The 21,743-nt window shown below is 42.0% G+C and overlaps 1 protein-coding gene across 2 annotated transcripts in view; it reads left to right on the top strand.

Annotated features, from left to right (window-relative positions):
* The window catches only part of CREB5 (cAMP responsive element binding protein 5), a 412,742-nt gene that overhangs the window by 71,101 nt on the left and 319,898 nt on the right, over window positions 1-21,743 (top strand). For both annotated transcript variants that reach the window (XM_047763738.1, XM_047763736.1), the window contains exons 2-3: window positions 5,591-5,662; window positions 11,410-11,503. In XM_047763738.1, the coding sequence (XP_047619694.1) occupies window positions 5,609-5,662; window positions 11,410-11,503 (148 nt within the window). In that variant the 5' untranslated portion in view covers window positions 5,591-5,608. The remainder of the gene's footprint in view (window positions 1-5,590; window positions 5,663-11,409; window positions 11,504-21,743) is intronic.

Raw genomic sequence — 21,743 nt, 5'->3', positions numbered from 1 at the left:
CACATTGAGAGAAGTATTTGCTTCCCACCACAAAGTACAAATTGGCTATGCCCTTAACTAGTTGACTTAATAAACAACCTTTGTTCCCAGAAACAAAGACGGACTGATCTAGACTCGCAGGCAGTGTGGTGAGCTCAAGATGTTGATCCGCTAACCTTGGCGCTTGGGAAGGACCCGTTTCCTCCTCTAGAACCCTTTCTGCAGTCTCGTGAGCTCTGCAGGTTGGCAAGATCTGCTTCACACAAGTCCTGCGAGGAAGACCCAAGTCTACGCTCATGTAGGGCCACAAAGGCTGAGGTTGTTAATATCACTATTAAGATGCAAGCCCCCCTTTCCGATCTGTAATGCACTCGCCTCCAGACTAACAAGCCAAGCTGATGAGGACGATCAATATTATTATTAGTGCTCCTTTATATTTACAGTTTGTAGCTTTGAAGTTCCCAGAACTTTGGGAGTTGATAAAAGTACATGCCAGATTTTCAGATTGAAACAACATCTGTAGTGTCTTACTACTCCAATTCCCATATCACTTTCTGCTGTTATTGGGGGAAATTGGGTCCATTCCACTGAGACTGGGGTTTGCCGTTAACTAAGAATCAGCAGTGGTTTATTATGATGTAGACAGGGAAGTCTCGCTCTTGGCTGAGTCCAGCAAAGAAGATGATGTAGGGTTTTTTCCCCCCCCCTTTGGGCTCATTTGCTACTCTTCAGTTTAAAATACATATTTACAGTATTTTGTGTAGACTCTCCAAGTTTTCTGTAACTTTTTTTTTTTTTTGCATCATGTGTGCCCTTCATGAAGGGATAATTCCAAGTATATCCCTAAATGCCTGGCAAAGCATTTGAATGGATTGCATCAGCCATTGTGGAAGATTTCCCGTTTTAGACCAGGAGGAATTTGTGGGGTCAAACGCTGAACAATGAAAGAGATTCTTGCTCATTGGGAGGCCAGAGGAGCCCAGTGGCAGTTTAGGGTTTGAATTGTAAATCAAGGCTGTCATCTCCTTGTCAACCTCGGGGGTGGGGAGGACCTCTCCTCGCTGCGTACACCATTAGGGTTTGTTATTAGGGTTTTGTATTGTTTTCCAAAAATTTGAAGGGAAATTAGACTCTTGAGGCATTTGTTCTAAGTGAACACTGAGTCTGAACTTAGGAAAAAAGGAACAGAAAATAGTACTATTTTTTAAAGACATTCTTAAATGATTAGACAACTCCTGCCACAATTATAACTGTATTTAACTTAAGATATGGAGTCATTCAGTGTTACTCAAAGGGCCCTTTCTGGAGTGGGGGGATATACATAGTCCTCCAGGGGTTAATAGACTGGACTCCAGTGGTTTCAATGTCTATAATACTATTAGCAGACTGAATTCATAGCTAATACATTTGCATGTGAAATTTAACGAAAACTAGCCTATTGTTTTTCGCCAAAGCAACTTTAACTTTTTCCCATTAAATCTGGAAAGATTTCTTCTCTGGTCCTAACTGGGAACAGGTGGAATGATTGGTCTGCACAACCTCTTGCCTTGTTGAAAACTTGGCTGTGGGCCAAAAAGTTTGAGAACCACTGCCTCAGGAGTAGGAAAAAAAAGCAAGCTGTTTGAGACGGTTTATTGTGATGATTCAGGATTCATTATCCATTCCACAAATATTTATTGAACGCCTACTAAGGCAGCTCTGTGTGGTGGAGTCTGGGGTAGGGCGGTTGCCAAGCAAAATCTGGTTCATTAAAACATCCCAGCTAGTAAAACAACTGAATGGGAAATGAGAAGATGAGGCCTGACTTCTGAGGACCAAATGCAGCACAACCTGGGTAAAATCATGTCTGAGTAATTTGCCTCCTGCTTGATGGATGATAAAAGAATATACACAGGGCTTTAGTCGAAGTCTGTTTGAGGGAATAATTATTACAATATGTGCTAGAAAAGAACCTTAATAATAGGCCATAAAAATAGACCCCGGCTCTTGACTAATACATCAGACCAGATCATGCCGGCTGATAAAAGCAATGAAGCCTGTGTGGTAGAGTAGTGGTACTATTCAGTAAAACTACCACCAACACCCACACGGAAAGGGATGAGCAAGGGTGTGCTGTTTACAGAGGGCTGCATGCAGGACTGCAGAGCATCAAAATAAAGCAGTTGTGGTTCACACACGTCTATATCTACACCCACTCAGACCTTATTAATCACTTTAAACTTACTTTATTTTAGCAACTGCTGTTTTACCTTAGGTCTCTTATTCCAGTAGTATGCTGCCAAAACATTTGGTCCATGGGATCCATGGCATGTAATGAATTGATACAGATTCATTTATGTTTTAGTAATAAAATAATACAATGACTAGTAACTCAGTTGAACGTAATGGGCTGAACTCAAAACTATTTGAGGGCAGACTCAGTAGTTTTCTGATTGATCCTATTCCTCTAAATGTGGCATCCAGACTCTGAAGACTCAATAACACAGTGTAAATCTATACGAGCCATTTTTTGTTTGTTTTGGGTTTTTTTTTTTTGACTGAACCTTGTCCTGTATCCTATCGCTAGCACAGAAGTAAAATTCCATGGTGTTTGCTGCAGCTCATATACAATTATAACCAACAATTAAGATAAGGTAGCTCATGTTGATATTAAGAAGAATTACTAACCTGTTACCATTATAAGCCTGAATGTAAAGGGAAAGGCAGTACTTTGTTAGACTTAGTTTTGGGATAGTCATGAATGAATATGATAGAAAAATACTTCCTGCTCATACTTACGTGGCAAGGCTTGGTCAGTCTCTTTCTTCACTCTGGCTTGTTAATGAATCCCCCTTACCTTAAGCATTAGCAGTCCAATCTTGATCATTTCTATTGGTTAGACATTTATTTAATTATTATCACTAATTGCTACTTACATTCTTTTTTTTTTTTTTCCTTTTTATGGCTGCACCTGAAGCATATGGAAGTTCCCAGGCTAGGGGTCGAATCAGAGTTGCAGTTGCTGGCCTATGCCACAGCCACAGCAAACGCCAGGTCCAAGCTGAGTCTGTGAGCTACACCACAACTCACATCAATGCTGGATCCTTAACCCACTGAGCAAGGCCAGGGATCAAACCTGCATCCTCATGGATACTAGTCGGGTTCATTACTGCTGAGCTGAGCGGCAATGGGAACTCTTCTAATTACTACTTTCAGATGTAGGCTATGCAGGTATTTATGTGGAACTTTTGCATTTTACCATCATGTCATCTTAATGTTGGTTAGTAACATGACTAATGTTGGCATTCCTTGGTTACTTAGCAACTGAAACTCTTAGGTGATGTCCAAAAAGACTTACCTTATAGCAAATTCCCTTTTATACGTAAGGGGTTATTAAGATTAGCGTGAGGCTCCAGTAACGCTTGTCCATAAATCCTCCTCCCAGCTCCAAACACACGTGCTTAAATACACAGACCCAATTTTGTAATTTGGAAATAGTACAGGCCCCCAAAATGACCGGTGCAGTTACAGGAATGAAGGAGCTGGAGAGTGATATTCATACCCCGCCATTGTAAAGGAGAAGGAATTGAGGCGTGAAGCAATCTAGGGACCTGGTAATGGTCAGGCAGATCAGGGACACAGAGACAGGAAAGTTCCAGGAAAGGATTTTTAAAAAATCTACTAGGAAAAACAAGGCATATTTAATAGTAACGAATATTAACGGGTAACCCAGTTACTCTGCTGTTTGTTCTATCTTGGACCAAAATCATTTTCTCAGCTTTAAAGTGACCCTTTATGCGGAGGCTTAGAAATAAGTTGTCAGCACTCACAGGGGAGAGGAAGGATGCTCTGTGACAAGCGATGGCAAACACCAGTGAATAAGGAGATACGAGAGGTCATTTTGGTTGCTCATGACTTTCCGCAGACAGGGGCAAGTGGAAAGCTTCTAATGATATCTGCATGTTTCTCCTTCTTCTAAGTATAATAGAGTAAAAAAGTTTAAACCACGTGCCTGATACAGGAAAGCTGTAAAAGGATGCTCCATTACAGCCTCGCTAGGCTGCCGGTCATTCCGAATGGAGCATGAAAAGGGCATTACTCGGTGAAAATTACATGAGGAGGAGGAAGAGTGGTGCGAAGAGAGTTTACATTTTTATATTTGTTTTGTTTTTAAGGTCTGAATGGGGAGTGTTACCTCAGACAAATCTTTTCACTCTGTGTTTCAGAAAAGCGAAAATATGCCTCTCTTTCTCCAAGACTATACATGGATGTATTAGTGTTTGGGGGAGGGGTGTAATGACATACACATTGCAATTGTATTTTCTTTTTTTTGTCCAAGATGATAGAAGTTTTCTTGGATGAAGGGTAGCTATTCTAGGAATGAAGCAGAGTTCCCTCCTTCGAGGGCGAAGGCGATTGGACTCCTTTGGGATAACTTACAAGTAGCATTTTAAGGAAGCAAATCATTTCTTTCATTCAGAGACAAAGCAGTAGGTTTTAGTTCTGTAATGAACCCATGTCCCACCAGCAGCACATGGAGCTTATTTAAACTCAATTCCAAAATCAATGAAAAGAAAAGTATGATTTAGAAAACTAAATTGTTCAACTTCAGTTGTCTCATACTTCTTGTGATATTTCAGGCAAAGTTTGTTTCTGTATAGATTAGAAACCACACAATCATGTATACTGTACTTTTATCAGCTTTGGGGGGGATTTGCAAAGGTAATTTTGATTACACTCAATTTTTGCTTATTGAACTTATGTTAGAACCTAACTCCGACAGAAAGCAAAAGAAACTCCCACAGAAAGAAAAGACCACGCTATAATTTAACATATGTCTGCGATCATAACATAAGGTTTTTCCCTATGCAACTACCTTATTCCAGATAACTTATCTAGATCAGAGGGGCAGTTGCCTTAATGTAATTTTAATTTCAAATCCTCGTAGTAAACCAAATTAAGGAAATACTTAAGGTAATGCTTTTTTTTTTCGCGTTTTCTGATTCCTCGTTACTGTTCCCTAACTTGGATAATTTTTGTTGAAGCATCATTAAATACCTGAGATGAAAGGGAATTTAAGACCGTGGCTTGTCACCAGGGTCATTTGCTGAGCTGGCTGTAGGGCTACCTTGTGTCCCTTGTTCAGACTGAAGCAGCATGGGCGAAGCATTTGACCTGATGCTCAGGGTTGGTCCTCACACTGAAAATTGTCCAGTAACTGCCCCTTCTCTTACTCTCGTACATAGCCAACCCCAAAGGACGGGCGCCAACTTCACCTTGGAATCTTCCTGCACAGGTGGGGGTCTTACCTGGTAGCAACACCCACCAAGTGTTATTTCCACAGGCAGAATTTCTGCTGCAACAGAAATTTTTCATGGCATTTAGTAGGCATTTTTCTTCAGAGTACGGAAGATATCGCTCAAGAACACATCATAGGAACTTGGACTGCAGGGGGCCTAATGAACTTCAGCAAAGCAAGACCTGTTTTTCATGTTAATGTTTTTCTTCTTTAATTTGGGAATTGGCATAGGAGGGGGCTCTGAGCCATTGCCTTTCTTGTGTTTCTCAGATAGAGGCAGGAGATATTCATGGATGTCTGTTTTCCTTCCTCCCTCTTCCCCTGACCCTTCAGATTTATGAGGAATCCAAGATGAATTTGGAGCAGGAGAGGCCGTTTGTTTGCAGTGCGCCCGGCTGCTCCCAGGTGAGTGTGTGTGTGTGTTGGGGGGGCGGGGGGGGGGGCTCTGCTCTGGCCTGCAGGGGGCGCACCTGCCTTCCTACAGGGAGGCAACTCTCCCTTGGCGGTCATGCCTGCCGCTGGCTGTTCTTCTTCACCAAGACATCCTCAAAGTCCCGCTCACTGTCATCAGCATCATCACCATCTTCCACTTGGAATGGGACACCTTCCCTCACAGCCTCTGAAATTCGGCGCTGGCCGTTTCCACCTATAACTTTCCCCTGGAAGTCAGCCAGCCGCATCCTGCCCGCCAGATGTTCAGGACTGTTATTTCAGACAGAGGGGCAGAGGGTGCCTGCTTTGACAAGAGCCACTTGAATCCTAGGCCATTGGATTGCTGGTAAAATAGTTCACCATCAGAGACAGAATTCGATTTTGTTTTGTTTTCCCATTTGTGTAAAATAACCCTCCTATAACTCTTCTGGAGCCTACAGTTTTTCATTTATCTAAACTTGAGAGGAAATTGGCCTGCTGTGCTGGATTAACCCTCTCTTAGCCTCCGATGGCTTCCATCAAGTGGATTAGATGAGGTGCTGTGTATGTAGTGTTTAGACTAGGACCTGCGCATTGTGCTCAACTGAGGTCCACTGTTGCTGTGACGACGGCTGCCACAACTGTTGTACTAGAACCCATCTCTTTGAAAGAAATTGGAAATATCCACCACCTAAAGTCAGAATTTGGCATTTTCCCTTTGGAACTTGCTGGTGACTTTTTTCTGTACTTGACCCTTTAGGTATCTCCAAGTTGTAGCCATGGGAAAAGGTCCTCAACATGGTTGTTGCTCTCCTGCCAGGATCTTTGTTTTATGGGATGTAGGACAAGCTTAGAACTCAGAGTGCAGCCATGTGGGTAGTGATGCTCTCTTCCCCTAAAGTGTCTCGTAGTTTTAAGTGGAACGAAGCCCCACTCTTTGACCTGTTTACTCGGTAGGGTTGGAGGCACAGCATGGAGCAAAATCTGGGAGTCAGTGAGAGGTGATGTCCACTGAGGATCCTTTTTATTCTGTCTCTCCTCAGAGTTTGAGGAGGGTTCTGGAAGCCTCCTGGAAGGAAAATGCCATGGAAACATGAAATATTATTGCTAGTGCCACTGGTGACATTAGCCACCTGCTGAGAAACCAGTCCTTTGCTTGGGTTTTGGCCGATTCTGCTGGGGGTTTTCATGTGAATGTTGGTTTTCAACCTATAAATAAGAAAAGCAGTAGAGAAAATGCTTTTGAATTTCAACTGTTTTTTGGCAACCTGGTTTTGGAGGTCATTTTGAAATAGAAAACACTGGGAAAATACAGGTTGAAGTCCTGGCAAAACTTCTGCTAGACCAAGACCCTTCATTGTGAATGCAGAAAATTGCCTTATCTAAGTTAAAACTGATTTCCACTTCGTTTCCTTAAGGAGGAGTCTAAATAGCCAGAAAGAATCTGACCATTTGTGCAGTTGGCTTTGCTTTGGCTGTGTGAATGTGACATTAAGTTTTGTTCAGTTTGAGTCACTCAGCACATTTTTGGCGGGGGGCGGGGTTCTGCTCTGTGCATAAAACACCTGTATCCCTGCTTTCACAGAGCTTCTAGCCCAGGCATCACATGTGTAACCATGTGATCCATTCATCAATTAATGAATTGCAGTTTTCCATGATGGAAGAGCACAGGCCGTCTTGAAGAATATCATAGGAGGATTTACTTTGCTTGGGGAGGATAATGGGGGTCCCTCTGTGGAAGGGACGTTTAAGGGAATGGGACCCTCAAGAGACTTACCAAAGGCCAAAGAGAGTTCATGGTGAGCTCCGATTCCAGGTCCAGGGTCATGAATGATGGTAGAGGAGAGCCTTTTGAGGAGCAGGGTCTTCAGCCGCATCCAACCTTTAGATAAGTCAGAGCAGCATCCCTGGCCTCTTCCTATTAGTTCCCCATAGCACTCCCCTTGGGGAAAATCGTGTACGTATCCAGGCAATGTCCCCTTGGGAAGCAGCTTGTCTCCGGTTGAGAATGACTGCCCAGTGGCCTGCATTTTGGCTTTTGTCTTGTTGCTTTTGGGATCCCTTCCCTTGTGGGCATTACTTCTAAATGATGCTCTCCCACTCTGGTTCAGGCATTGCTTTAAGCCGTCTTGTCTCCTTGTTGGAATCAGGCAGGGTATAAATAAATAAATGCTACAGACGCACAGTCACTGGTGTCGGATGCTGCTCGAGCTGGGACAGCAAGAGGCCTGAGCTGGGGCAGCTGGGTTTGGCAGTTGGGCACTTGCCGGCGACCTATGAGAGGAGTCCAGACGGGGGCCAGATTGGAAGGGATTACGGAGGGAGTGGGTGGTGAGGAAGTGGAGGTGGCCAGCATAGAGGTCTCTTTCAAGAGTGCTAGGGAGTGACGGGAAGCAGAGTCATATAATGGTGGCCTGAGAAGGAAGCAGCTTGAAAGAGCTTCTTTTTAGAATAAAGGCTTGCCAGGGTGGATTTCGTTAAGGGCAGGGAGGAGGGAGCATGCTGGCTTAAAGGACCACAGTTGGAGCCAAACCCTCGAAGATCTGGGCTGTAGAGGATTCTGCTGAGGCGGTGGGGGAGCTTATTCCTCTGAGACAGGAGGCGACGGGCATGGAACCTATGAAGTTAACGCCAGTTCTGTGATGGAGGAGATAACCAAGGTTGAAGGGGTGCATTTCGAATGACCTTGAATTTTAGTGAGGGAGCAGGACATTTCCTTGAGGAGGCTGCCTGGCCTGAAGAAAGATTTGGACAAACATGAGATTTAAGAATTTACATAGTTTCTTGGTTTCAAAGTGAATTCTAAGCCTCTTCCCTCAACCCCCACTAAATTCAAATGTAAAGATGTTTCTAAAATTTTATGTCGTTATTTAATGCAGACCTGTTTCTTTTCTTTTTGCTTTTTTCTTGTTTTGTTTGTTTGTTTGTTTGCTTTTTAGGGCCAGACCTGTGGCATATGGAAGTTCCCAGGCTAGGGATCGAATCAGAGCTATAGCTGCCAGCCTATACCACAGCCACAGCATGGCAGTTTCTTTTCCTTGACAAGCTATTATAAAAATATGAGCATCTTTCGCTTGAAGAGGTATTAAAATTGAGAGGATTGTAGTAGTTGGCCAGTGATTTCCCTGGTCTCCTGGTAGGGTGTTAGGGAATCAGAGTGAATCCTGGCGTTTACCGTAGTGACGTTCCATAGCCTGGAAATCAGCATGGAGAAGGAAGGATGGCTGGGAATTGGATGGGGAGTAAATATGGATTATGAGTGTTTGTGCTGTGTTGAAGGTGATGGATGGATTTCCCACCCCCACCCCCGCCTTTTCCCCTCATTATAAAGAACCTTTGATCTATCCAGAATCACCTATAGGGAGTCCCCGTCATGGCTCAGTGGAAATGAATCTGACGAGTATCCATGAGGACACAGGTTTGATCCCTGGCCTTGCTCTGTGGGTTAAGGCTCTTGCGTTGCTGTGAGTTGTGATGTAGGTCTCAGATGCGGTTCTTACCCTGTGGCTATAGCTCCCATTTGACCCCTGGCCTGGGAACCTCCACGTTCTGTCAGAGTGGCCCTAAAAAGACTAAAAAATAAAATAAAATAAATTTTAAAAAGAGTGAAATGAGCCAGAAAGACAAATACCATATGATATCACTTATAACTGGAATCTAATATCCAGCCCAAATGAACATCTCCTCAGAAAAGAAAATCACGGACTTGGAGAAGAGACTTGTGGCTGCCTGATGGGAGGGGGAGGGAGTGGGAGGGATCAGGAGCTTGGGCTTATCAGACCCAACTTAGAATAGATTTACAAGGAGATCCTGCTGAATAGCATTGAGAACTTTGTCTAGATACTCATGTTGCAACAGGACAAAGGGTGGGGGAAAAATGTAATTGTAATGTATACATGTAAGGATAACTTGATCCCCTTGCTGTACAGTGGGAAAAAAAAAAAAAAAAGAGTCGCCTATAATACCTGGGAGGTTTTTTGTTTGTATGTTACAGCTCCTTATATATTAGCTTTGTCCCAGAAATAAAGACAAACTTCTCTTGCTCTTTCTGATCTCACAAAGTCCACTGTTAATTTCACCGTTCCTTTGCGCTCTGTATTAACCACGTGTTAAGTTCCAAGTGGCCTCTCTCAGCTCTACTGTACATTTGGCTTATTTACAATTTGTTGCTGTTTTCCTACCAAATTAAAAAAAAATCGCAGATACATTATGTCTTTTGGAAGGTAATTGTAGTTAACATGAGATATTATGGAAATTATTGTTAGTATAAAAAAGTATTCTTGTTTATATTCTATTTTAGGCTATTATTTTATGGAGCCCACAATGGCAGCAAATGAAGGCTATTACCGTGTTCTTTTTTGATTATGTATTACGCAAAAAATTATAAGGCTTTTGACAGAAAGACTAAGAAATTTAACCTATGTGTCTAAGCCACACATGGTATCACCTATTTGATGTAGTCATTCTACTACAGTATTACAGAGGACCAAGAGAATAGGTGATACTTCAGTAAAAACCTACATGTATGAAGACTTCAGAAATAAGGCATAATCACCAAGCTTTACAACTTCTGTACTCTCCACCTTGTAGTATACAAATGATAAAGAGATAAGTGATATTTATTTGAATAACTGCATTTAGAATATTCCAGAGGATTTCGTCCAGTGAATTCCCTCGTTTGCATGCAAATCATTTGCAGAAAAGATTTCTGCCTTAATATACAATGGTAATTGAAATTTATAATAGCTATCCTGAGGTCCTAGGACACTGATTTTCTAGATTGGAAACAAAAAGTGACAAAAACAAAAAGCGACAAAATTTTTTGTCAAAGATTCAGAAATATTCAGCAGATTTTGTGTCTTTTGTTATATTTTCATTTGAGTTTGATAAAGCAGATACTCTGTGACATTTAATTATTAAAATGTGCTAGTCTGAGTCAGGATAGGCTGGGATCTGCAACAGTAACACATTACTCTGAAGCTTCAGTGATTTTAAACAACAAAGGCTCATTTCAGTTATCCAAGCATACATTTTAGATTGGCAGGGAGGACTTCATAATCCTTCAGAATTCAGAGATGCTCTTCATAATCCTTCAGAGATTCATGCCAAAGCGGAGAGGGTCTTGCACCTGGAAACAGATGTTCACATTTGTGTAACATGTCACTTCCATTCATGACTCAATGGGCAGAACTACTCACATGGCCCCACCCAACCACAAGAGGGCTAGGAAATCCAATCTCACTGTATGACCGCAAGCCAGACAGCTGAAAATATTGGGGTGCAGCATTTTTGACAACAGTAATATCATTCTCTGAAAATCAAAAATAAAATGTTGGTTTAATACACTGTACACAGTAAGAACACTAAAAATAATTTGTCACATTACTATAAATCATACGTATAATTATAATTAAGCAGATGATCAGTGTGCTAGGTCTTCATAAACGGAAACATACTATGTAAATGCCACGGTGTACATTTGTAGATATATATGTCAAATAAGCATGACATGTAATTCTTTCCAGGAGTCTGACATGAACATATATGTGCTTGCATTAAATAATTTGTCATTTTATTTACCATACTTTCACACTTTTTTAGAGCTAGTTTTTTGTTTTGCCTGTTATGGTTTTTTTTGCAATGCTGATTGAATCTTTTTCTCTATAATGGCAAATATATATTACAAAACTGAATGGATCCTCTCCTCTCTCCCTTTTTTTTTTTTTCTGTTTGATTGACAGCGCTTCCCAACAGAGGACCATCTGATGATTCATAGGCACAAGCATGAAATGACTTTGAAGTTTCCCTCAATAAAAACAGACAATATGTTATCAGGTAAGGAGCCATCAGGCAAAGAGGCTTTGGGTGGTCACATTAGCCACCTGTGAGATACTTATTCTACATGATGGGGTGATCTCCACTGGCAAATTCAGCACTTTGAAAATATACATTTCCAAGGTATAGCGGAGGCTTAAAATAATGGTAAGCAGAAAAGTAATCAGCTAATGGAGTGTTCGCTCAAATAATTAGAGAGCTAAGACTTCTTATTTTCTGGAATGTGAAATATTTATTACTATGAAACTTAGCTCCATATAAATAGTCTTTAAAATCACACACCTGTAACCACTTAAGCAACAAATATTGATTGAGCACCTAGCAGGCACACTGCATTCTTCTGAGTGCCATGGAGGCGCAAAGACTGTTGTGATTCCTGGTGTTTTTGAGGACATTGCCGTGTAATGTGTGTGTGCAGACCTAGCTAGAATAGAGGGCTGCCTGTCATGTATATCAAATGAACATTGTAAGGAAAAAGGCTGTGTGACTTCAGTGGGAGGAATTTTCTTTCTGGACTCAGGTGCAGGTTTCTTTAAGAATCAGTACCTGCTTCATCTTGGGAGGTTAAATGAGATAATACATGGAAGTATTGCAAGTGCTCAGCAAATGTGCGTAGGAATAAATATAATGATAATCCTTCAATTAATTGCCATTTCTTCCCATTTTAGGAGGTAGTGTGGTAAATTAGAAAGAGTGCAAGGAGGAGTTCCCACTGTGGAGTAGTGGGTCAAGGGTCTAGCTTTGCCGCAGCTGTGGTGTAGGTTGCAGATGCAACTTGGAGTCCATCCCTGGCCCTGGGAACTTGCGTATGCCACAGTGTGGCTAAAAAAGCAGAAAAAAAATTTTTTTAAAGAAAGAAATTTACCTTAAAAAAGAAAGAAAGAGTGCAAAGAGTGAGGAAACGTGAACTCTAGCCTGGTCGGATGACCTTGAGCAAAATGGTGCATGCTTTTGGGCTTCAGTTTCTTTTTCCATAAAGTGAGGATGATTTTATTTGTCCGGTCTCTTTCACAGCCTTCTTGTGACCCAATGAAAGAATTTTAGAAAGAGTGTTTCATACACCCTAGCAGGGTAATTGAAGCATTTTCTGTTGCCCTTCTTGAGCTGGAGATACTTTACCCAAGCCACTCTCTCCCTGCCATTATCAAAGAGATAATATGCCCCTAAACATGTTTTAAATGATATCAGGAGAGAACCTGACTGCCAGGCAAAACTGGCTCATATACTTGAGCATTTCTATGGCAGTTAAATTTTGAAAGTATTTTATTATCGCTGTTATTAGCAAAGCCTCTAAGAGTTTTGTGGACAGGGTATTATGAAAGCCCACATTTTACCGATAGAGGTGGAGAGGCATCGGTGAGGGAGCAGCTTTCCCAAGCTCACCAAGAGGCCAGATATAGGGCCTTTGATCCTACAGTCCTAACCCTCTGACGTGCACCAGCTACTGCATTGTCAGGCCTCATCAGTTTGTGTATAGGATCAAATACTCTCAGTGATGGGACCGTCCATCCCTCTTCACAATCCAGCCCGTGACTTGTTCATAGTGCAGATAGATCCCCTGTGGTTTCGAAGACTCTCAAGTTCAAAGGCGGCCTCTTTCCTCCCCTCTCCCCCGGCCCACCACCACAGATCTCTTGCTCTGTTTTTATTGAACTAGCTGGCTCTTCAGAAACAGTTTTTGTCTTTCCTTAAGTGTAGAAACAGAGATAGAGGAAGTCAAATTTCTAAGAATTACAAAAGCCCAGAAGGGTTAGGAAGGGCGGTCTGTTCTTTGGTTTTTGTCATCATGTTCTATAGAATCCGCATATAAGGTAACCTTACAGTTCCGTCACGAACATGCATATGCAAGTAGCAAGGCTGTAGACGTTGGAATTCCCAATATTAAAACAGTAAGTTCACCCTTCTTTTCCTCCAAACAGGATCCCTAAAATAGGCTGCCTGGTGGTGGAGCGGGAGGTGAGGGTGAGGAGAAGTAGACTGTGCCGTCTACTGAGGCGGGCTGCCGGGATGGCCCTACAAGGAGCCCCATCTAAAGGTCTGAACAAAAGTAGCTGAGGATATGCGGACGTTTCTATAGATTTCCTGTGAACAGGCTTTTCATGAAGCTCTTGCAGCTTTTCAGTTGTTCCTACCAGACTCTTGTTAGTTTGCGGCTGTTGGAGCCAATAACTGGCAGTGCCAGGTGGAGAATTATTGAGAGAAAAGTCACTCCAGTTTTTATTATGTCAAACTTGGAATAAGAAAATGGAGGGAGAAATAAATGAGGAAAAACAGCATGAATAATACAAGAGCATATTTTCTTTTGCTTTCTCAGGTTTTCTGTTGAAGCTGGTATGAGGCCATTTCATACTCCCAGTGAAATTAAGTGCTAAATTTTTTAACTTGCTACCCTCTCTACATGTCTGTAGTCTTGCAGAATTTTCTTGCTGGGACAGAATACTGAGCTATCCAGTCCAGCTCCAGGGGCTGAGGTCAACTGCATGTCCTATGCCAAGACTGTCCACACCAAATTGTAATAGGCTACTTGCTGGGTATTTTTGCTTTGCTATTTTTGTTTGTTTGTTTGTTTACAGTCAAGTCTTTAATATGTATTTATGTTTGGACATAAATCCAACCTGTTTTTTCCTTGTATTATTGGATTACCCCTTCAATGTCATGAAATGGAAAAAAAACAGTCAAATGTTTTTAGAAGGAGATTATAACACACTAGCATTTAGAGGAATGAAGAGTTGTGTTTTTAAATCAGGCTTTTTTCATTCATCATGACAAGTGGCTATTGACATTGAGGACATGTCAGCTTCTCATTCCTGTTTTTAGTTGGTCAAGCAAAACAGAATTTTGAAAATTTGCCTGAGTACATCAGAGGTCCTCTTCTATATGAAAAACTGGCTTCCAGGTTATTTAATCTGGGAGCCAGTCCCTTCTGACCAAGAGCATAGGAGACCTCAGGCAATTAGTGATGAATTGGAAATGTTAAGCTTTAGGCTTCCACTATTTAGGCCAGGTTTTGAGCCTTTCGTTCACATGGCCAGCAGAGACATGATTTCACAGGGTTTACAAACCATTTTACCAGCTCAGCTCCTCTAAAGAGAATTGAAATTGAAGCTTGATTGCTGTTGGAACACTTGGGGGTGGGCCATGGCTGATAGTATGTTGGTGTGGAATATATACTTGTATAATTTAAATCCGTATCTGTGTCTTCTGGAGCCATGTGCCTGCCATAAGAAAGGCCCTCGTCAGAACATTTTCCAGTGGACTCACAGCCTCTCCAAGGGTCCACCAGCTCTCCACCTTGACAATAAGTGGATTCCAGCACGTGACCCAAGAGTATATGTGAGAGTGTGTTTCACTTCTCACGGACCTGGATCACGATCCCAGTCCGGGGTCAGTTTTCAAGCACTCCACAGCTATTGTTTAAAAATCAGATTTGCCTTGGTCTGTCCCATGGTAGCCCTGCCTCTTGGGACAGATGTTAGGGAGATAAAAAGTGAGTGTTAGGGAGAGGACGCTATTCCTCCTATTGTATATTCACACTCAATAAAAGGCACATTTATTGCAAAGAAGCCTGTCTAGAATTCCATGGAATTCTGTCAGTTGTTGCTGATGATTGCTTTTATAAAGGATGATGTACTTTAAAATCCATTTAATGTTAACTCTCTTAAATAGGACTTCATTAAAAATTCATGTAGGGACTAAGGATATTTTAAAGAAAGCTTTTGCTAAACAATGCATGGGGTAAATAAGACCGTAAAAAGTAATAGAAGTCTCCAAGAAAAAGCCTTTTCTGAGTACCCCAACCTTACGAAAAAATATAGGCCAATTCCAATACTGTTCACTATTGATTTGGTGGCACTGGTGAGGAATTTTATTTAGCCGCATTTTGTTGGCCAAATTTGAGTCATGCACATAATCAAACTGCATTGCCTTTTACAATAATACCCTGTAGTTAGTTCAAACTGACCTTTCTTATAACTGGTCTGAATAGTGAGGCTTTTATAGTATTACTAGCTACCATCGATTTAATACTAAGTGATGTAATATTACTTTACTTAATCCTTTAGTAATACCATAGAGGAGAATATCAGACCAATAGGGAAAAAACTTGCTTAGAGGAATCATATTTCTCCCCCTTGGTATATGATGAGAACTCTGCTTTTCTTTCTTTTTAGATTGATGACTTGTCACCTTACCTTTTTTTTATCACTGAGGAAGATGAAACAGACAAACATATAACTCAAACACAGCTCTGAAACCGAATAAGACAGCAACCTATTATTAAATGTAGAGCAGACTAAACACTTTTAAAAAGAAGAATCAGGTTTCATGCTTGAGCTTTGTGCTTGTCATTTAGGCTTTGGCATAATCATACTTGCTGGAGCTGAAGCACTTGATGCTCGACAGACTAGGGACTGATTGGAAAACTTAGTGAGTTGCTTTTACTTCCAAGTCATTCTAGCCATACACGTGTGGTCCTTCCCAGATGTAATGTAATGCAGGATTTCCCAGCATATAAATAGTGGATGAATTCCTAGCTCATGCCAAATTTGTGCCTCTTTTAGGCAGATATACAAGTAGGGTCTCTGCATGGCCGATGTCCTCTATTTACAGAGATGGTGATTCTATGGAAAGATGCTCCTGTTTTCAAGAAACAGACTCATCATTCCAGGAAAGACACCAGGTATTGAACCATGAAAAACTATACAAAGGATACTTTATCCCTTTTAGTGCAAATCGTTCACATCTGATTGGTAAAGAAATACCCAAGGACATATGAGAGAGGTACCCAAGGAGATAACGATTTCTTCCTTGCATTGGCCCTGGGTGTCCGGGTCTCCTGAGAACCTGCTGTGCTCTTTGCAAAATCCTTTTGAGAAGGTAACACGCAGGTGTTTCTGTAGCACCAATGCAGATCTACAGAGGTAATAACAACAAAATACTTTCAACTCGGGTCAAGTTCAAACTCAAAAGCTACCAACTTTTAGCTTGAGATTTGGGGTTATCTCCTTCTCTCATGTAGGTGGTCCTCCCTGGAGTGGAAGCGCTGAAAGAAAGGGAGGCAAAAGTCCTTAAAGGATATCTCAGCTCTGAGTTCCCAGTGGAACCAGTTCATGTAAGTCCTTGGAGTGTGGCCTGTCACTACTGAGCACACCTTAGATATTATGCACCGAAAGAGCATCAGTCACTGCTATTCAGGACATAGAAATTGCTGCTGCCATAGCTTACGGGTGCATGCCTTTGGTTCTAAATCAGGTGCCTTTTACAAGAATTTTAATTTACGGCCATGGATATTACCCACCTACTTCAGGTCTAATTTCAGCTGAAATCGTTATTTGACAAGGCATTCATGTGGCCGAGGAACTCTGCCTCTTTTAGTTAAGCTGCTGATAGATTTAGCTGTCCCCCCTTTTGAAGATTTGCACATTTCCTGGCTTACTTGGAACTGGTACCATGTGGGATCAAAGATGACTAGAGTCCCTGTATTAATTCTAATAAATGTTAAAACAAAAGTTAAGCTCCATTTTCTGGTTCCTGTTGTAACTGGAAAGAATAGCTCATTCACAAGAAAAAAATGCATTAAATATTAGGAACAGTGTGCCTTATCTGTTCCAAATGTGGATGTAGATAACTGTTTTGCTTTTCCCTCACTCTGCATCATACAGCAAAGTTACATTGGGTTACAATTCTGGGGCCCACTTCTGGGTCTTCTGCTCTGGGGATCTGAGGGAACCAGCTGTCCTTACTGCCCATGGCTCCCCTTGTCTGCTAGCTTTTGTCTCCCTGTTGCTGCAGAGAGGCTCATTGTGATGGACAGTGCCCTTATATCCTTGTGCCATGCTGCTTTAGCATCCTTTGCTGATATCTGTGGGTGTAGGCTGGTGTCTGGGAATAATTTTGCTTTCAAGGAGACAGAAAACATCTCTCAGCTTTGCTTGGGGCTTGAGCCCTCAAATGCCAGCCTGAATTCAATTTCATGGACCATCTCATGAACTTGTCTCAGAGTTCAGAACTCTTATGGAGCCTCTGGGATTACTGTTCTCTCTACCCGGAATCGTGGCCTGCAACGTGTAAATCTCCAACATAGAAGTATAGAGGCATAAAAGGAAAATTAAAACCTGGCAAACTAAATTCCTGTTGATGACAAGTGGTCTAATATTTCAGTTCTGTTATGTGATATTTTCTCAGGTTTTTTTGGTCACAAAAATGTTCCTGCCGGGTAGTAGAGAGTCTGTAGATTTGTAGGGCAGTTCTATTGTGTGATGGATATGAATGATTCCAAGATTTTTCAGAAGAACCAAGCATTGTTAGGATTGTTAATTACTGATACAGTGCTTCAACTCAATTTCTAAATGGTGCCCAAGGCGAGTTTCAGCTTTCCTTAAGTAAAATGGGGAATATAGTTTTTACCCAATGTGGGTTGGTTTGAAAATCAATGAGATGATGCATGCAAAGAACTTACTTAGCATTATGCCTGGCATGGAATAAGCACCCAACACACACACACACACACACACACGCATTCTTTCTCTCTTTCTTTTATTTCCATTCTCTGGCCTTGTCTGTTTATACCTTCAGTTCATAAAACTCCTTTATCTATACATCTAGCCCTTACCTATGCCCTAATTTCTGGTGTCTAACCAGCTGTTTGTTACCTGTGTTCCCATTCAGCTGTCCTTTACATGGTTGTATGTTTCTTTGGTCTACTGACAAAGACTTTTGAGGGGAACCCAGTTAAGCCAGTGATTTTAGAATTCACAGAATCGTATAACTTTAGAACTTTATTTGAAAGATGAGTATGAGGTCCAGAGAATATAGGTAAATTCCCCCAAGTCACACAATTTTAAATCTAAATTTCTGAGTTGTTTATGTTGTCTTTTATACATACACCAGAGACCTTTGGACCTGGGAGGAGAGTCTGAGCACAGCATAGGATTTAGGTGGAGAAGGGATTACATCTGAAAATGAGAGCAAAGACCTAATAGTGATAAGGTGGTTACAAATCATGTGACTTTGTGCAAAGCACTTATTTCTCCAGTTCCAAAATAATAGACATCTTGGAGTTCCTGTTGTGGCATAGCGGAAATGAATCTGACCAGTAATAATGAGGGATGGGGGTTCAATCTCTGGCCTCACTCAGTGGGAAGGGGATCTGGTATTGCCGTGAGCTGTGGCGCAGGTCTCAGATGGGGCTTGGATCCTGCGTTGCTGTGGCTGTGGTGTAGGCTAGCAGCTGTAGCTCCCATTTGACCCCTAGCCTGGGAACTTCTACATGCTGTGGATGCAGCCCTAAATAATAATAATAATAATAATAATAATAATAATAATAATAATATACACCTTGCTTACCTCATAGGATCTTGTGAGATCTAGATTCTAGATCATGTGGGTGAAAATGTTTGTAAACTGTAAAATGCTGCATAAATACTAATTTTATATTTTATAAGCACATAACACATACCTGATATAGGTATGTATTGGGTGTATAGGCATATATGTGTATCTTAGTAAATTAATTAATGTTCTAATAAAACCATCTTTAGTAAAACTCAATCTTCTGCATATATTCTATCTGCAATGTCCAATTTATGATTGCCTGTGGTGGGCTTTCTATATACTGCAAAGAGAGATCAGTATCTTGGAGATCAGGCTAAGAATGGGGGGAGATGCAGGTGGGTATTTTGTGGCACTGGAATCCAAGTCAACCATCTGAGTGCTTAACAGGTAGGGAAAGCCCGTTGCCCATGGGGTATCAGCAGACAGCCCTGGAAAGGCTGATTAAATGGAGATATCGAGTCATTTTCAGCTTTGTGTGTGTTAAAATATTCTTTGACTCTCTGTAGATAATTTACTGGGATTTACTGCTCTCCTCGTGACTTAGAAAAGTAAGTAGGGGGAGTTCCCATTGTGGTGCAACAAATCTGACCAGTGTTCATGAGGATGTGGGTTCAATCCCTGGCCTTGCTCAGTGGGTTAAGGATTCGACATTGCCAGGAGCTGTGCTGTAGGTCACAGACTTGGCTCAGATCCCACATGGCTGTGGCTGTGGTGTAGGCTGGCAGTGGTAGCTCTGATTCGCCCCCTAGCCTGGGAACTTCCACATGCCATGGGTGCGGCACTTAAAAAAGGTAAATAGGATTCTGGTTTCTTGTCATATGGGAAATTATAAAGAGAATACAGACATTGCAAATTAATTTCAACTCGAGAGCACTTTTCAATTGACTGGTGGTGACGGCTTAGAGGACTGGGCGGAAGGAGATTTGAGACTGAGTTTGGCTTGAGCTGGACAAGTGTCAATCAATCTAGCAGTGTCTGCCATAGGCTCAGGTGGGAAAAATGCATGTACTTAATGGAAGTAGCACCAAGCCCTGCATTATAATTCTGGTCTTGCTGCATCTGCCTGGGAAACCTTGAGCAAGACCTTTCCTCATTTGGGGCTTTGTTTTTCTTCACTTGCAAAATAATTGGCAGGGCCAGACTTCTCCGGTCGAAAGTGGTCCTCTCTGGTTCTTTTCATCTTCTGTTTCCGAGAAATAGCAGTTTATAGTTTTGTTCAGGTTCACCTTTACCAGGGAAGATGACTGTCTGTAATGATTACAAAGGTTGGAATTCCTGTCGTGGCACAGCAGAAACAAGTCCGACTAGGAACCATGAGGTTTTGGCTTTGATCCCCGGACCTTGCTCAGTGGGTTATGGATCTAGTGTTGCCATGAGCTGTGGTGTAGGTCACAGACGCGGCTCAGAGCTTGCGTTGTGTCTGCGGTGTAGGCTGGCAGCTGTAACTCCGATCAGACCCCTAGCCTGGGAACCTCCATATGCTGCAAGTGCAGCCCTAAAAAGCTAAAAAAAAAAAAAAATTATCGCAAAGGTGTAATTGTGCCCTACTTACCTTACAGGATCTTATGAGATCTAGATTCTGGAGAAGGTGTGTGAAACTATTTTATAAACTGCAAATGCTGCATAAATATTAAGCCACAAATGGTGGCTTCACATCGTCCAGTTTTTTAAGTAGTTAGCTCTCCAGACCATCAAGACTATGAAAGAAATTCTATTCCTTTTAAAGAGTCTTCTCAGAACATTCTTTTGGCTATAGCAAAGGAAAACAAAATTAATAATTATATTTTCAAGGGATGGAAACTGAATGTGTTTGACTTGGAACCTTGCAGCATCCTCCTGTGACCTCAAAATGAGAGAGAGAATTGCTAAGTGTTTATTCCCCATTAAGAAAAAGAAATCAAATGCTTGTTTCTCTCTTTCTGTTTGATATAAAAATTTACAAAATTGTTTTTCCTCTCAGCCGTCTAAAATCAGCCTTCACATCGACTCTGTAGATTTTTTTGGCCTTGTTTTAGCTAATCCATTTATTTTCCAGTTAAAAAAAGTTATTTTAGGGAGTTCCCGTTGTGGCTCAGCGGTAATGAATTTGACTAGTGTCCATGAAGACTCCGGTTCAATCCCTGGCCTCACTCAGAGGGTTAATGATCCGGCGTTGCCTTGAGCTGTGGTGTAGGTTGCAGATGTGGCTTGGATCTGGCGTTGCTGTGGCTGTGGTGTAGGCTGATGGCTACAGCTCTGATTCGACCCCTAGCCTGGGAAGTTCCATATGATGCGGGTGCAGCCCTTAAAAGCAAACACACACACACACACACACACACACACACACACTCACACACACAAGTTATTTCACATGTTGCAAAGTATAGAAAAACCATTCAGACCCCGACGGCTGTTGGTGGGACCAACTCACCTAACGTCGCCCAGAGGGAGGCTTGGCAAAGCCCTCCCTTCCCTTTTCTTTTTTTTTTTTTTGTCTTTGCTATTTCTTTGGGCCGCTCCTGCGGCATATGGAGGTTCCCAGGCTAGGGGTCGAATCGGAGCTGTAGCCACCAGCCTACGCCAGAGCCACAGCAACGCGGGATCCGAGCTGCAGCTGTGTCTGCAACCTACACCACAGCTCAGGGCAAGGCCGGATTGTTAACCTGCTGAGCAAGGGCAGGGATCGAACCCGAAACCTCATGGTTCCTAGTCGGATTCGTTAACCACTGAGCCACGACGACGGGAACTCCCCTCCCTTCCCTTTTCTACACGTCATATTCAGCCTCTGGGATTCATGGTTTCATTCTCTCCCATAGTCTCGTTTTCTTTCAAGGGCTGGAAGATGATGGAGGAGGGCCCGTCGGCATGGCAGTCAAGGCGAGGGGAGGGGATTAGTAAATTTAGCTCCTATTTGCCACTGACAAAGTGG

This window comes from Phacochoerus africanus, chromosome 16 (assembly GCF_016906955.1).
Source record: "Phacochoerus africanus isolate WHEZ1 chromosome 16, ROS_Pafr_v1, whole genome shotgun sequence".
Classification (NCBI taxonomy): Eukaryota; Metazoa; Chordata; class Mammalia; order Artiodactyla; family Suidae; genus Phacochoerus; species Phacochoerus africanus.
Note: the sequence above shows the minus strand (reverse complement) of the source record. Positions and strands in the feature narration are given on the sequence as shown.